The sequence below is a fragment of the Chlorocebus sabaeus genome, chromosome 4, assembly GCF_047675955.1.
Source record: "Chlorocebus sabaeus isolate Y175 chromosome 4, mChlSab1.0.hap1, whole genome shotgun sequence".
NCBI lineage: Eukaryota > Metazoa > Chordata > Mammalia > Primates > Cercopithecidae > Chlorocebus > Chlorocebus sabaeus.
In genome coordinates, this window is record NC_132907.1 from 51,735,085 (window position 1) to 51,749,125 (window position 14,041).

A 14,041-nucleotide genomic window follows, 5' to 3' on the forward strand; every position below is an offset into this window, starting at 1 on the left:
ACTTTGGGAGACTGAGGCACGCAGATCATTTGAGGTCAGGAGTTTGAGACCAGCCTGGTCAACATGGTGAAACCCTGTCTCTACTGAAAATACAAAAAAAAAATTAGCTGGGCATGGTGGCGGGCGCCTTAATTCCAGCCCCTTGGAGGCTGAGGCATGAGAATTGCTTGAATGCAGGAGGCGGAGGTTGCAGTGAGCCAAGATCGCACCACACTGCACCCCAACCTGGGCAACAGAGACTCCATCTCAAAAACTGTAATAATAACAAAAAATAAAAATACAAAAACTAGCTGGCCTTGGTGGCATGTGCCTGCAGTTAGAAGGCTGAGATGAGAGGACTGCTTGAACTCAGGAGGTCAAGGTTGCAATGAGCCATGATGGTACCACTGCACTCCAGCCTGGGTGACAGAGCAAGACCGTCTCCAAAAAAAAAAAAAGTACTGGTACCTGATCTTCGGAATCAAAACTGGGATAAATATCTGGGTTTTTGTTTATTATGAGCACCCCAGGTGCTTTTTTTTTTTTTGAGATGGAGTCTCGCTCTGTCGCCCAGGCTGGAATACAGTGGTGCAATCTTAGCTCACTGCAAGCTCCGCCTCTCGGGATCACACCATTCTCCTGCCTCAGCCTCCCCAGTAGCTGGGACTACAGGTGCCCACCACCATACCCGGCTAATTTTTTTTGTATTTTTAGTACAGACGGGGTTTCACCGTGTTAGCCAGGATGGTCTCGATCTCCTGACCTCATGATCTGGCCGCCTCGGCCTCCCAAAGTGCTGGTATTACAGGTGTGAGCCACTGCGCCCAGCCTCCAGGTGCTTCTAACTTATATGACCAGCCCAACACTGTCCTAGGAACAAACCAGTGACCTAATTAGCTAACATGAACCAAACTGGTAACGCTTGCCCACCTAAGTGAAGTGATGGTAGATGTATAGTAATTACACATCAAGATTAGTTTGGTAACTTAACAATCTCAGCAATCCCTTACTCCCTTCATAACAGAAGTGTGCAGAATACAACTTTTCTAAGAGAGTATCTAAGGAAAATGTTGAAGTGAACAATTTAATCTGAGTCTTCTCCCTGCCAGCAATGCTTAGAACGGAGTAAAAGGGGGCAGCATTCTTGCATTATTCTAGACTCAGCGAATCCCTGCAACTGGTGGAAAACTCCTACTCAAAAAGATGTACAAACACGTACAAGGATGCTTTTTGTCCTTGATAGGAGGGGCTAAAATTTCTGGACACTATGTTAGAGTTGCTGTTACAGAGAAACTAAGTGCTATGGATCTGTGGTTTCAGGTGAAGTAGAAAAAGAATGAATTTAGAAAATTGGAGGTTCAGGTTAGAAGGTTGTGTGTTCTCAACAAAGGAATGAAGGTCTGTTGAAGATTTTGTATGGTGTGAATCCAAGTCACAAAGGTGAGCTGGGATCCAATTAGCTTCAATAGCAACAAATCTGAATTGAAGTCAAAGATGAACCTGTGGTTCTAATCAAAGGTAACTTACTTTAACCAGGAACACAGAAAACAGGGAGGGTGCGCTCAGCTTGCACCTAATGAGTTTATACTCATAGAGAATATTACAATCTTAATTTATACACGTCATCTGCTTTTACGCAATCCTCTAAGACAGTGGTCTTCGACATTGACTGCACACTAGAAGCATGCTAGGGCAGTGCTCCTCAAATTTTACTGTGCATAGGCATCATCTGGAGACCTTGTTCCAATTCAGCAGGTCTGGAGTGGAACCTGAGTCTACATTTCTAACAAGTTTCCTAATGATCCCCATGTATGTGGTCCTCAGACCACAACCTATATAGCAAGAACCTAGAGAACTTTTAAATATAGTTGCCTGGATCCCACTACTGAAAGACTTAATTATCTGGAAACGCAACCTGGACATTTGTATTGATAGCTTCCCTGGTGTCTCTAATGCCCATCTAATGTTCCATGCTGTAAGTCATTATTTATATTTTACGAGTGGGGGATGGGGTCCCAGTTCTAGCTAAGATGGAGAATGCACACTCCACCCTATCTTGTCCGTTGATCACAACTAAAAATCCTGGAAAGGACACATAAAGCAAACATACAAGGACGCTGAAAAGTAAGCTGAAGCAAGCAGACTGGGAAGAGAAATCAAAACTCAAACAGTAGTGAGTTTCCTGTTTTTTTCCTCCCACAAATGTCAGCTTAGACTTGAGGACAGCCCAAATCTAACTGTGCAGTGAGTGGAGACAGAGAAAAGTTTCAAGAGAAACTCCTTCTGGATAGAGAACCAGATAAGACGATGAACGGGAGAGGGACGATGGGGAGGGGTGGATATCTGGTAATTTTTCTTCTCTCTCAGCTCTGCCTCAAAGCAAGTCCCAATTCTGAGTCTGCACACCTGTGGCTGGTAGAGGTCTCCTAAACTCTTATTAAAGAAAGTTCTTCTGACAAAAAAAACTAGGAAAAAGATGATGATCTGAAGAGTATGGAGGAGGGAATTCATTTTATTTTTTTCTCTTAACTTTTCTCTCTCTCCATTTTGTCCAGGAAATGAGCCCCTCCACAGAAAACGTATGAAAGCACGAAGAAGCTAAAATCCCAGTTTTCTCACTAAAGAACCACGAAAAGAAACTCTTGGGAGCTTGTGTATAAGGGATATCATGGAAAGGAGAAAAGTCCTCCGCATTTGTGTATACAATCTCAAGTTTGCCACCAAGATGCCCATGTGTGGAACTGACCCAAGACGGCAGAGTAAAGGCTTTGAGAACTGCACAATGGCACGGATGGCACACCTGGGACCTGAACGGCAATACAAAGGTTTTGAAAACTAAGTTCAAATTGGATCGCAGCCCACAGAGGCAGTCTGAACCTAACCAGGTTAACTGCCCGCTAAAGCAAAACCAAAAAACTAAAAATATTTTTCCAGAGGATTTTAACAGCATCCAGTCTTGTAACAAAATATTCAAATATCCATGACATACTCCAAAATTATGTGATATATGAAAAATAAGGAATCCAAGATGTCTAACGTCACACAACACACAGTTAAAACAGGGCTAAAACTCAGTTTTCTAACTATATGCCCAGGGCTTTCTCCACAGCCAGGTGACCTTGCTAGACAGTACAGTAACCCCAGAGTTAAGGGCTTAAGATACTGAACCAAATTAATTATTTAAACCTGAATCTGACCAAATGACAGAAATAAAAGAGTGTCTATTTTGCTTTCTTACCTATCTCGAGTTCAAATACCGAAGACCCCACGGACCCAAATCTCAAGGCGACTAATCTTCAGAAGACTAGGCTCTACTTCTACTCCTCCAGGTAGTGTGTGCTCATTCAACCAGCAACAAATATTCCAGCTTAGGCCACTTTTTCTTTTTTTTTGAGACGGAGTTTCACTCTTGTTGCCCAGGCTGGAGTGCAATGGCGTGATCTCGGCTCACCGCAACCTTTGCCTCCCAGGTTCAAGGGATTCTCCTGCCTCAGCCTTCCTGAGTAGCTGGGATTACAAGTGCCCGCCACCACACCCGGCTAATTGTATATTTTTAGTGGAGACGGGGTTTCACCATGTTGGTCAGGCTGGTCTCCAACTCTTGACCTCAGGTGATCTGCCCACCCTCGGCCTCCCAAAGTGATGGGATTACAGGTGTGAGCCACCGCACCCGGCTAGGCCACTTGTTTTTTAAGACTTAAAATTTCTGCTCAGACTCGGCCAGTCACGGTGGCTCACGCCTGTAATCCCAGCACTTTGGGAGGAAGAGGCGAGTGGATCACCTGAGGTGGGGAATTCAAGACCAGCCTGACCAACATGAAGAAACCCCATCTCTACTAAAAATACAAAATTAGCTGGGCGTGGTGGCACGTGCCTATAATCCCAGCTACTCGGGAGGCTGAGGCAGGAGAATCGCTGGAACCTGGGAGGCAGAGGTCGCGATGAGCCAAGATCACATCATTGCACTCCAGCCCGGGTAAAAAGAGCTAAAATCCATCTCCAAAAAAAAAAAAAGAAAAAAAAATTCTGCTCAGACTCTCCTCTTTGAAATCTTTCCTCTCTAAGGAAGACCAAATCATTCATTCTCCCTCTTCAGTGATACCATTTCACAGTAATAGTCTTTGTAATACTTTTTAAACTCCTTTATTTGCCTGTTGCTCACCTGCTATGGAATTTTCCGACTTCTTTAAGGGATATCTTATTCATTAATTCTTCATCTCCTGGGTCTAACATAGTACATAATATAGGTATTCAATACGATATTTTTTTTTTTTTTTTTTTTGAGACAGGGCCTTGCTCTGTTGCCCAGGCTACGGTGCAGTGGCAAAATCATGGCTCACTGCAGCTTTGACCTCCTGGGTCCCAGCAATCCTCCTACCTCAGTCTCCTGAATAGCTGGGACCACAGGCATATGCCATCAGACTCAGCTAATAATTTTTAAATTTTTTTGTAGAGAAGCGGTCTCCCTAATGTTTCCTAGGCCGGTCCCTGTTTTATTAAACTTTGACAATACACCAAGTATTATGCCAGGCATTCTGCATGTTATCACAATTAGTCTTTATAAGCCTATGAACCCACTTTTCAGATGAGGAGAAAAGCATGCAATTGAGGTAAAGTAACCTGCCTGAGGTAACATATTTAATAAGCCTCAGGTGTGAATGAATTCATGGAGGCTTACTTTGTAGTAGAAACCACTATCATCTGGGCAGTCAGATTCTCACTTTATTAAGTTTTGTGGATTTCCATAATTATATCTCTGTCCTGATCATAGATATTAAAAGATAATCTAGCTGCAAATATATCAGCTATAATGCTAAACTGGAACATACCAAAAGTAAAGAATATTCTTAACTCTTTTTTGTTTTCTTTACTCCTCTAGGCATCAAAGGGAAAAAAAGCATGTTTCTAGGCAACCCATTCAAAACAAAGAATACATACACGATGAAATAGATACAAAACCAAAATCCAAGAACCCTAAAAGAAGCTAAAATTTTTAATTACGTAAGCAAACAGATTTATTTCCTACTGTTTCGGATTTTGATGCCGGTGGTAGGAGAAGAGTTACTGCAGTAGCAGAAGAAAAAGCATGGTAATTAATAGCACAAACTTAATTCCTTGCTAGTTGGGCAACCCCGGGCAAGTAACCTTTTAGAGTCTCTTTCCTGAAGTGTAAATGTAACACCATTTCCCTTTAAAAAAGAAAGAAGAAAGAAAGAGAGAGAGAGAGAGAGAGGAAAGAAAGAAAGAAAGAAAGAAAGAAAGAAAGAGAGAGAGAGAGAGAGAGAGAGAGAGAGAGAGAGAGAGAGAGAGGGAGGGAGGGAGGGAGGGAGGGAAAGGAAAGGAAAGGAAAGGGAAAGAAAGAAAGAAAGGAAAGAAAGGAAAGAAAGGAAAGAAAGGAAAGAAAGGAAAGAAAGGAAAGAAAGGAAAGAAAGGAAAGAAAGGAAAGAAAGGAAAGAAAGGAAAGAAAGGAAAGAAAGGAAAGAAAGGAAAGAAAGGAAGAAAGGAAGAAAGGAAGAAAGGAAGAAAGGAAGAAAGAAAGAAAAGAGAGGGTCTATGTTGCCCTAGGCTGGCCTTGAACTCCTGGGTTCAAGCAATCCTCCTGCCTCAGCCTCCCAATTAGCTGGGACTACAAGCAAAAGTCATCATGCCCAACATCAAAGGATTGCTGTGAGCAATTAGACAATACACAAACTACATATTACAATGCCTGGCACTTGGCAGGTTATTAGAAAAATGTTTAGAAAGTACAAAAATCACTTTTTGCTTCAAGGTAACAGGTATTGATCCATCCCATTGTAGAGCCAGAATTTCCTCTGAACGCTACTTCAGTTCATTTTTACTAGCTTTCTTCCTATTATGGCAGCCCACTTCACACTGTGCATGTCATCTGTACCTCTGCTACTACATCACTACTTCTGCTACAGAGTACAGTAAAAGTTTCTACTGTAACCTGCAGCATCTCCACCGGTCTGAAACATAAACCCACTGAACAAAGACGGTAATTCACGTTTAATACGTGTTTTCAAAAGACAATGACCACCAGTTTCCACAATGGAAAAGACCAACACTTACCATCTAAGTTTTTCCTGGCAGATCATTCAACCAAGCACTTCACTGAAAGTAAGACTTCTCAGGTATCAAAAGAACAATTTATCTACCTTTACCTATAGAACTACTGATGCCTATTTCCTATGGTGTCTTGATAAACTGTCTAAAACTGCTTCACCAATTGTTTGCTAAGTATTGTATTTAAAACCAGTATTTAAATAAAATGGCTTCTTTGATTTATTAAACAAAAAATAAAAAATAAACAATCACTTACCTTCTATCTCCACCAAAGGTTCTTGGGTAAACTCCTGAAAGAATTTGTAGAAGAACTTACTACAAGCAGCCAAAACAGCCTTGTGAGCCTTAAAATGGTGTCCTAGGTAAAATTAAGAAAGAAAATAATACACAAGCAGGAAAATCAAATGTATAACTATATAAAAGACTGAAAAATTATATAAAACAAAAAATAGGTTTTCCTTCATTACATAACTATATAAATTATTGAAAATGCAGAATATTCTTGGCAGCTATCTTGGCAAATGTTAATCTTAATTAGATAGGAAGCTAAAACTTCACTTCAAACCCCTTTAGTTTTATAAAGGCGAATTTACAACACTAGGTAAGGAGCCTCTTGCCACTTCGTTATTTCCAATTAAGTCGTGAGAGGCATATCCAACTCAGTTAAAACTGCTAAATAAAAGGACAACCCTTTAAAAGGTCACATATCATTTGGAAAAAGAGAAAAAAGCCATAAACACAAAGCTGGATATGTCTGCTATGAAAAACATTTTAATATGCCTAATATTTGGAGGCTCCATCTATGGCAGACCCATAATTTTAAAAACAGCTTACCTTGAGAAACCTATTTTCACTAAACAGAAAACATACACAAGCTGATTTCCTTTTATTATAGAGGCAACTTCTAAGATTGGTAAAGACCCTATTTTATTTTGGAGATTGTCAAAGGGGGTATGAGTGCTGCAAAGGAATCTCTCTCCTCCTCCCTTTTAGACCATTTGGGAAACTAGAAATCAACACTTCCCAAATGACTCCTGTGAGGGACTTCTCAAAGAAGCTTACCAACAAGAGGCTATCAACCAAACATTTTGAGACATCCTGTCCCCAACGCCATCATCTTGCACTCAACAGGATGTAAGAAGTTAAAATGAGATGAACACCAGACTACGTGGAAAGCGTGTCTGATCAACCAGTCTTCTGCAGCACGCTCTGTGAGAGTGGACACTGACAAGTGCAATCTGGTCTGCAGGCTTTGGTAGGGAGACCATAATGTGTTTTTAAAAAAAACAAAAACAAAAACAAAGGCGGGTGTCCGAAGGACAGAAAAAAAACTGAAGCCAAAAATGCTCCACTGCCCACTGCCCTACCCACCGTCGACAATTAGGGTGATGTCAGTAAAGCGGTCCTGCTCTCGCTGTTCATTCAATCGGTCCAGGATCATTTTATGATGTTCAGGGAACTCCTGAAGGCATTCCATCGTCTCTTCAGCCTCCATGGCCATCGGGCTGCTCTACAAAAGAAGAGCATGATAATGTACACCCATGAGCTCGGGCCGAGGAACAAAACCCCTAAAGCATAAAACAACAACAAAAAAACCCAGCAACGTGAAAAGAAAGGGGGAGGGTGAAGCAAGAGGAGAGAAGGCGAGGGAAGAAAGGCGAGCCGAGCGGCCGCGGCGCGTTGGGGGCCGGAGTCGCGGCCGCGGGACTCCGAGCCTGACCTAATTGGAGTCGGGAGACGCGAGCTGGAGCGGGGTGGGCACAGCGCCGGAGGCTCCAAGCGCCGGGGCGCGCAAGTCCAACAAGGGAGGGGACTCGACAGCGGTGGCGGCCCTCTAACGGCCCGCCAAGCCCTTCTGCCCGGCCGGGGCTCCCGCCGCCCCGGGACCCGGTCCGGCCCGCGACCCACAACGACTCTCGGGTCGCCTCTCCCTCCCCCGCCCTCCCTCTTCTCCCCCGCCCCGACCGGGCCGGCACTCACTGAGGGAAGGAGGAGCGGCCCAGGCTTGCGCGTCACTTACGTCGACGCACAGCGTCACCACGTCAAGCTCCGGCTGACGCGGACGCCTTCCGGGCGCCGACCAGCAAGGGAACGGGCCATGCCCCTTTCCACACCCCTCAGTGGATGGGCGGGGCCCAGCGCGGGGATTTGGCGCTCAAGAAAGGCAAGGACTTGAGCTCTGAGAAGGAACTGGGCTGCGGTCGATTTAAGCCCGTGGAGGGCCTGGCAGTGCCAGAAACTGGGAACCTAAATCGCCGCCCTTCCACCTCTCACCCTCCCGAGCTTGACTTCAGGGGCGGACACTTCCCGACCCGAGCCCAGAATGAACTCGCCAACCGTCCTCAACCCAGCTACTGCGCGGCCCCTTCCGCCCCGTCCTGCCCCGCCCCCTTCCTTCCGAGACCTTGGTCGACCCGCCTTACCTAGCTCGTGTGCCGCCCTCCTTCCTCTTGGCCCCTCAGAGCCTCTGGTTCCCTGCTTTCCCCTCCCAGGGCATAATGCGCCCCACACCTTTCCTGACCCCTAACCCGTGGCTCCTCCTCCATTTTCTTCGTGAGAATAGGGGCTCCCCTTCTGCTCGGGCCCCGCTGGCGCAGGTGCGCTCGGTTGGGCACCCGGGCGGCCGCGGCGCCGCAGCGGCAACGACGGGCGCGAGCACGTTCGGGCCGCCCGGGATCTTCCTCGGCGAAGCGCGCCCTCCCAGCGCCCGGCTGCAGCACGTGTTTGCTGGGCTCAGGACCTGGGGCTGCTCAGAATTATTTACACCGGATCCCCTTACTGCAGACCTTCCCCACTCCATTAAAGAATCCAGGCCGGGCGCGGTGGCTCACGCTTGTAATCCCAACAGTTTGGGAGGCCTAGGCGGGCGGATCACATGACGTCAGCAGTTCGAAACCAGCCTGGCCAACATGGCGAAACCCCGTCTTTACTAACAAAAATTATACGGGCGTGGTGGTAGGCGCCTGTAATCCCAGCTACTTGGGAAGCTGAGGCAGGAGAACAGCTTGAAGCAGGGAGGTGGAGGTTGTAGTGAGCCGAGGTAGTGCCACTGCACTTAAGCCTGGGCGACAGCGCGAGACTCCGTCTAAAAAAAAAAAAGTCCAGTGACCCACAGTCAGCTGCATGTGACTGCTTCCTTCATTCCTCCAAAGAAATATATATAAGTAAATTTTGAGGATAATTCTATAATTGAGATTTATTTTTTTCTCTCTCAAAGAACTTGAGAATTGGGATTAGGGAGGAACTCAAATAGCTATATGCTAAAAATGTAATCATTGTTTCAACAGACATGTATTGAGAATCCTAGTACTAGGCACTGAGAAATCGAGCTGTGAACAAGGTACGTGTGGTTTCTGCCTTTCTGAATCTTAAGTCGTAGAGTCCATAGATATTTTGAACACTAATTGCCTAGGTGCTTACTGATGAGTTTTGCAACACCTGAAGAACAAAGTAACTGGGTGTCAAGGAAAGCCAGTTGACCTGTAAGAAGAGATATGGGCGAGTGCGGTGGCTCATGCTTGTAATCCCAGCATTTTGGGAGCCGGAGTTGGGGAGGAGTTGTTGAGCCCAGAAGTTTGAGGCCAGCCTGGGCACATAGCGAGACCCCATCTGTATTAAAACAAAAAAATGTTTTTAAGTGATGTGAAGTCTAAGTGTTCTTAGCCAAAAGTATAGCACATGCAAAGGCACCAGGATTATAGCATTCAGGAAACTGAAAGAATGTTGCTGGACGCACAAGGGTGCCTTATAAATAGTGTTGAAGATGTTAGATTTTCTTTTTGCAAGGGGAAGCCTTGACGTATGGTGACATCCTAATGTTTGCTTTTTAAAGAGATAATTCTAGCCTTAGTGTGGAGAACAGATTAAATGGGAAAAGCTGCTAGGAGTAGAGATCAATTGGGAGACTGTTAGTAATGTAGATGAAACCATGGGGGAAAATGGAACTAGAGAGCTGGTCAGAATCTAGAGATAGGCTGAGCGCAGTGGTTCAGGCCTGTAATTCCAGCACTTTGGGAGGCCCAGTCGGGGAGGATCGCTGGAGCCCAGGCGTTCAAGACCAGCCTGGGTGACATGGTGAAACATCGTCTCTACAAAATACAAAAAAATTGGTGATGGTGTGCACCTGTTGTTCCAGCTACCTGGAAGGCTGGGGTGGGAGGATTGCTTGAGCTTAGGGAAGTTGAGGCTGCAGTGAGCTGAGATGGTGCCACTTCACTCCAGGCTGGGCAACAGAGTGAGACCCTGTCTCAAAAAAAAAAAAAAAAAATCTAGAGATAGAACCAACATTGGCTATAAAGCATACCATAGATACTAAATAAATATTGCTGGATATATTGGTGACAAGGGAGAAGGAATAGTCAAAGATGGCTCCTGGATTTCTGGCTTGAGCCTGTAGATTGTTGGTACCATCTACCAAACTAGAAAATACAACTGGCGGAGCTGGATGGGGAGAGAGGATGGAACGAGAGGTGTTATTATAAGGAGATGATGTTAGAAGCCCTTGGATATATGGGCCTACATATAGTTTAGGGAAGAAGACTAATGGTAGAGATAGAGATTTGCAAGTTTACAGCATAGAAGGAATATTGAAGTGTTAAGAATAGATGGGATTGTTTAAAGAGAGTCTGCAGGGGTGATAGGCTAGCAGCTTGTAGATTGAATTGGTGTTTTAAAATATTATCATCAGCTGGGCGTGGTGGCTCATGCCGTAATCCCAGCACTTTGGGAGTCCAAGGTGGGTGGATCACGAGGTCAGGAGTTTGAGACCAGCCTGACCAACATGGTGAAACCCTGTCTCTACTAAAAATACAAAAATTAGGTAGGTGTGGTGGCATGCGCCTGTAATCCCAGCTACTCGGGAGGCTGAGCAAGAGAATTGCTTGAAGTCGGGAGGCGGAGATTGCAGTGAGCCGAGACCGTGCCACTGCACTCCAGCCTGAGCCACAGAGCCAGACTCCGTCTCAAAAAAAAAAAAAAAAAAAAAAAGGCTGGGCGCGGTGGCTCACGCCTGTAATCCCAGCACTTTGGGTGGCTGAGGCGGGCAGATCATGAGGTCAGGAGATCGAGAGCATCCTGGCTAACACAGGGAAACTCCGTCTCCACTAAAAATACAAAAAAATTAGCCAGGCGTGGTGGCGGGCTCCTGTGGTACCAGCTACTTGGGAGGCTGAGGCAGGAGAATGGCATGAACCTAGGAGGCAGAGCTTGCAGTGAGCCGAGATCACACCACTGCACTGCAGCCTGGGTGAGAGAGCGAGACTCCATCTCAAATAAATAAATCAATAACACATAAGTTAAATTAAATGGTATCATAATCGTTACTATTCACACAGTCCGCCACCACCGTCTGGCTAATTTTTTGTATTTGTAGTAGAGATAGAGTTTTGCCATGTTGGCCAGGCTGGTCTCGAACTTCTGACCTCAGGTGATCCACCTGCCTCCGCCTCTCAAAGTGCTGGGATTACAGGCGTGAGCCACCGTGCCTGGCCATGGTGTTTCTTAAGATGAAGAAATTATACAAAAAATGGGATTTTTGGAAATTCCAGTATATAGGGCCGCTCTTCTCTTATAGCAATTGAATTTAACCAAATGGAGAACCTTTTTCTATATAGGATTTGAGCTGTCCAGTTCACTACAATCCCCACCAGTTTCTAATGTTTTGGACTCAGCTATCTTAATTCATTTTCCTTATTTGCTTAGTGCCTAAAGGCATTTGAGTTTGGGACTCCTATTCTATAGGGTCAGAATAGAAGAGAGTGTAAGACTTTTTACCTAAGAAGTATCAATGTTTATGGATTGAGTTGAAAAGGAAGAAGCTGAAAGGACTGAGTACTGCAGCTGAAGAAAGATGGAAAACTGGAAGAGTATGACATCAATAAGGCCGTGAAAGGAGAGTGTTTCAAAACAGAGGGTGTGGGCCAGGTGCAGTGGCTCATGCCTGTAATCCCAGCACTTTGGGAGGCCAAGGATCACCTGAGGCCAGGAGTTCGAGACCAGCCTGACCAACATGGAGAAACCCCATCTTTACTAAAAATACAAAATTAGCCATGTGTGGTGGTGACAGGCACCTGTAATCCCAGTTACTCTGGAGGTTGAGGCAGGAGAATCGCTTGAAACCGGGAGGCGGAGGTTCAGTGAGCTGAGATGGCACCATTGCACTCCAGCCTGGGCAACAAGAGCAGAATTCCGTCTCAAAAAAAAAAAAAAAAAAAGGCCGGGCGCGGTGGCTCAAGCCGGTAATCCCAGCACTTTGGGAGGCCGAGGCGAGCGGATCACGAGGTCAGGAGATCGAGACCATCCTGGCTAACACGGTGAAACCCCGTCTCTACTAAAAAAAAAAATACAAAAAACTAGCCGGGTGAGGTGGCGGGCACCTGTAGTCCCAGCTACTCGGGAGGCTGAGGCAGGAGAATGGCGTGAACCCGGGAGGCGGAGCTTGCAGTGATCCGAGATCCGGCCACTGCACTCCAGCCTGGGCGACAGAGCGAGACTCCGTCTCAAAAAAAAAAAAAAAAAAAAAAAAAAAAAAGTGTGGTTAGCAATGCCAAATGCTGCCAAGTGGTCAGGCTAAAAAAAGATTGGAAATGGTCTGGTATATTTAGCATCATGAATGTCTTTGGCAGAAGACCTTAGCAAGAAAAGATTTAACGGAGTTCTGAGGGGAAGAAAGGGGAGGTGAGAAGTCTATATTCAGGTAGGTTAAGAAATAGCTAGGAAAATTGGGACAGCAATTCATTTAAAAATGAGAGAGAAAAAAAAAGAGATGAAAGGAGTACCTATAGAGTATAGCCAGTTTTACTATTTTTGTGTGTTTGGGTGGGAGAGACTTAGGCTATTTAAATGGTGAGGGGGAAGGATCCAGCAGAGGAAGAAGATAAAAGTACAAGAGGAAAAGGAGTAATTGTACAAGAGAGGGATTAATGGATTGAAAGTTCTTAGGAGTGTAGATTAGCTTTCAAGAAGTTAAGGAAATTCCTATCAAACTGAAGACCTCTATTTTCTTCTTTAGATAGATGGTCATGTCATCTACTAAAAAGTCAAGAATAGGAGAGAAAAAGTGTTTGTGTGTTGGGGATGAAGAAGTTTCATGAGGTTGAAAGATGTATTAGTTATTGAAGGCAAGGTAACCAATTATCCCAAATCCTAGTGGCTTAAAACAATATTATTATTTCACACTTTCTGTGGGTTAGAAATCTAAGTGTCACATAGCTGGGCTTTCAGGGTCACTCACAAGGCCCCTATGGAGTTGTCAGGTAAGGTGGCTTTAATTTCAAGGCTCCAGTGGGGAAGGATCTGCTTCCAAGGTCACTCAAGTGGTTCTTGACAGAATTCAGTTCCTCCCTGGCTCTTAGACTGAAGACTTCAGTTCTCCGCAAGGCCTCTGTTCATGCCAGGCTCTCCACAGGACATGGCAGCTAGAGTCCATCAGAGTGAGAAGGCAAGAAGGGGTGAGCAAGACAGAAACCAAAGTCTTCTTGTATTCCAATCTCAGAAGTGACATTCCATCACTTTTGCCATATTCTATATTTTAGAAGTAAGCCACCAGGGTCAGCCTACACTCAAAGGAAAGTAATGACACAAAGGCACAAATAGCAGAAGGCATGATCATTGGGAACAATCATAGACGCTGCGTACCACAGAACAGAATGGAAAGGATTTGAAATGGACCCTGGACACAGTAATAACACAGTAGCATCAACAGGAAGCACAGCAATAACAGCATGCAGTAGGAGTTGGTGGCCAGGAATTTATATGATAGCAATCTGCCAGACATTATGATTTCCACTAGTAACATTGGTAGTCAGGTACATGGTAAATGACTTAGAATGAGTTATTGTTAAAACACAGTTCCCTGTGGTGCAGATGTTGTGCCAGTTAATAATAAGCAGATTTATAGATTTTCTGTGGAATTGAAATAGATTATTCAAACTTAGTAAGAGTTGACAAATAGTTCTGGCTACCCTAGTGGTATCCAGGCACTTTTATATGTTTCAGG

At 44.9% G+C, this 14,041-nt stretch overlaps 1 protein-coding gene across 12 annotated transcripts in view; it reads right to left on the reverse strand.

Annotated features, from left to right (window-relative positions):
• ZNF131 (zinc finger protein 131) overlaps positions 1 to 10,319 on the reverse strand; it is a 55,766-nt gene extending 45,447 nt beyond the window's left edge. For 5 of the 12 annotated variants that reach the window (XM_037990796.2, XM_037990795.2, XM_037990793.2 and 2 more), the window contains exons 1-3: positions 8,469 to 10,319; positions 7,417 to 7,555; positions 6,302 to 6,403 (exon numbers count right to left, since the gene is read on the reverse strand). Coding sequence is in view for 9 of the 12 variants with exons in the window: in XM_037990793.2 (XP_037846721.1) it covers positions 6,302 to 6,403; positions 7,417 to 7,546 (232 nt within the window). In the remaining 3 variants the exon portion in view is untranslated. Of the gene's footprint in view, positions 1 to 6,301; positions 6,404 to 7,416 lie in introns of all 12 variants that reach the window. The other 7 variants (XM_007961505.3, XM_007961502.3, XM_037990792.2 and 4 more) reach the window with 5 other exon arrangements.
• Between the last annotated feature and the right edge of the window lie 3,722 nt (positions 10,320 to 14,041).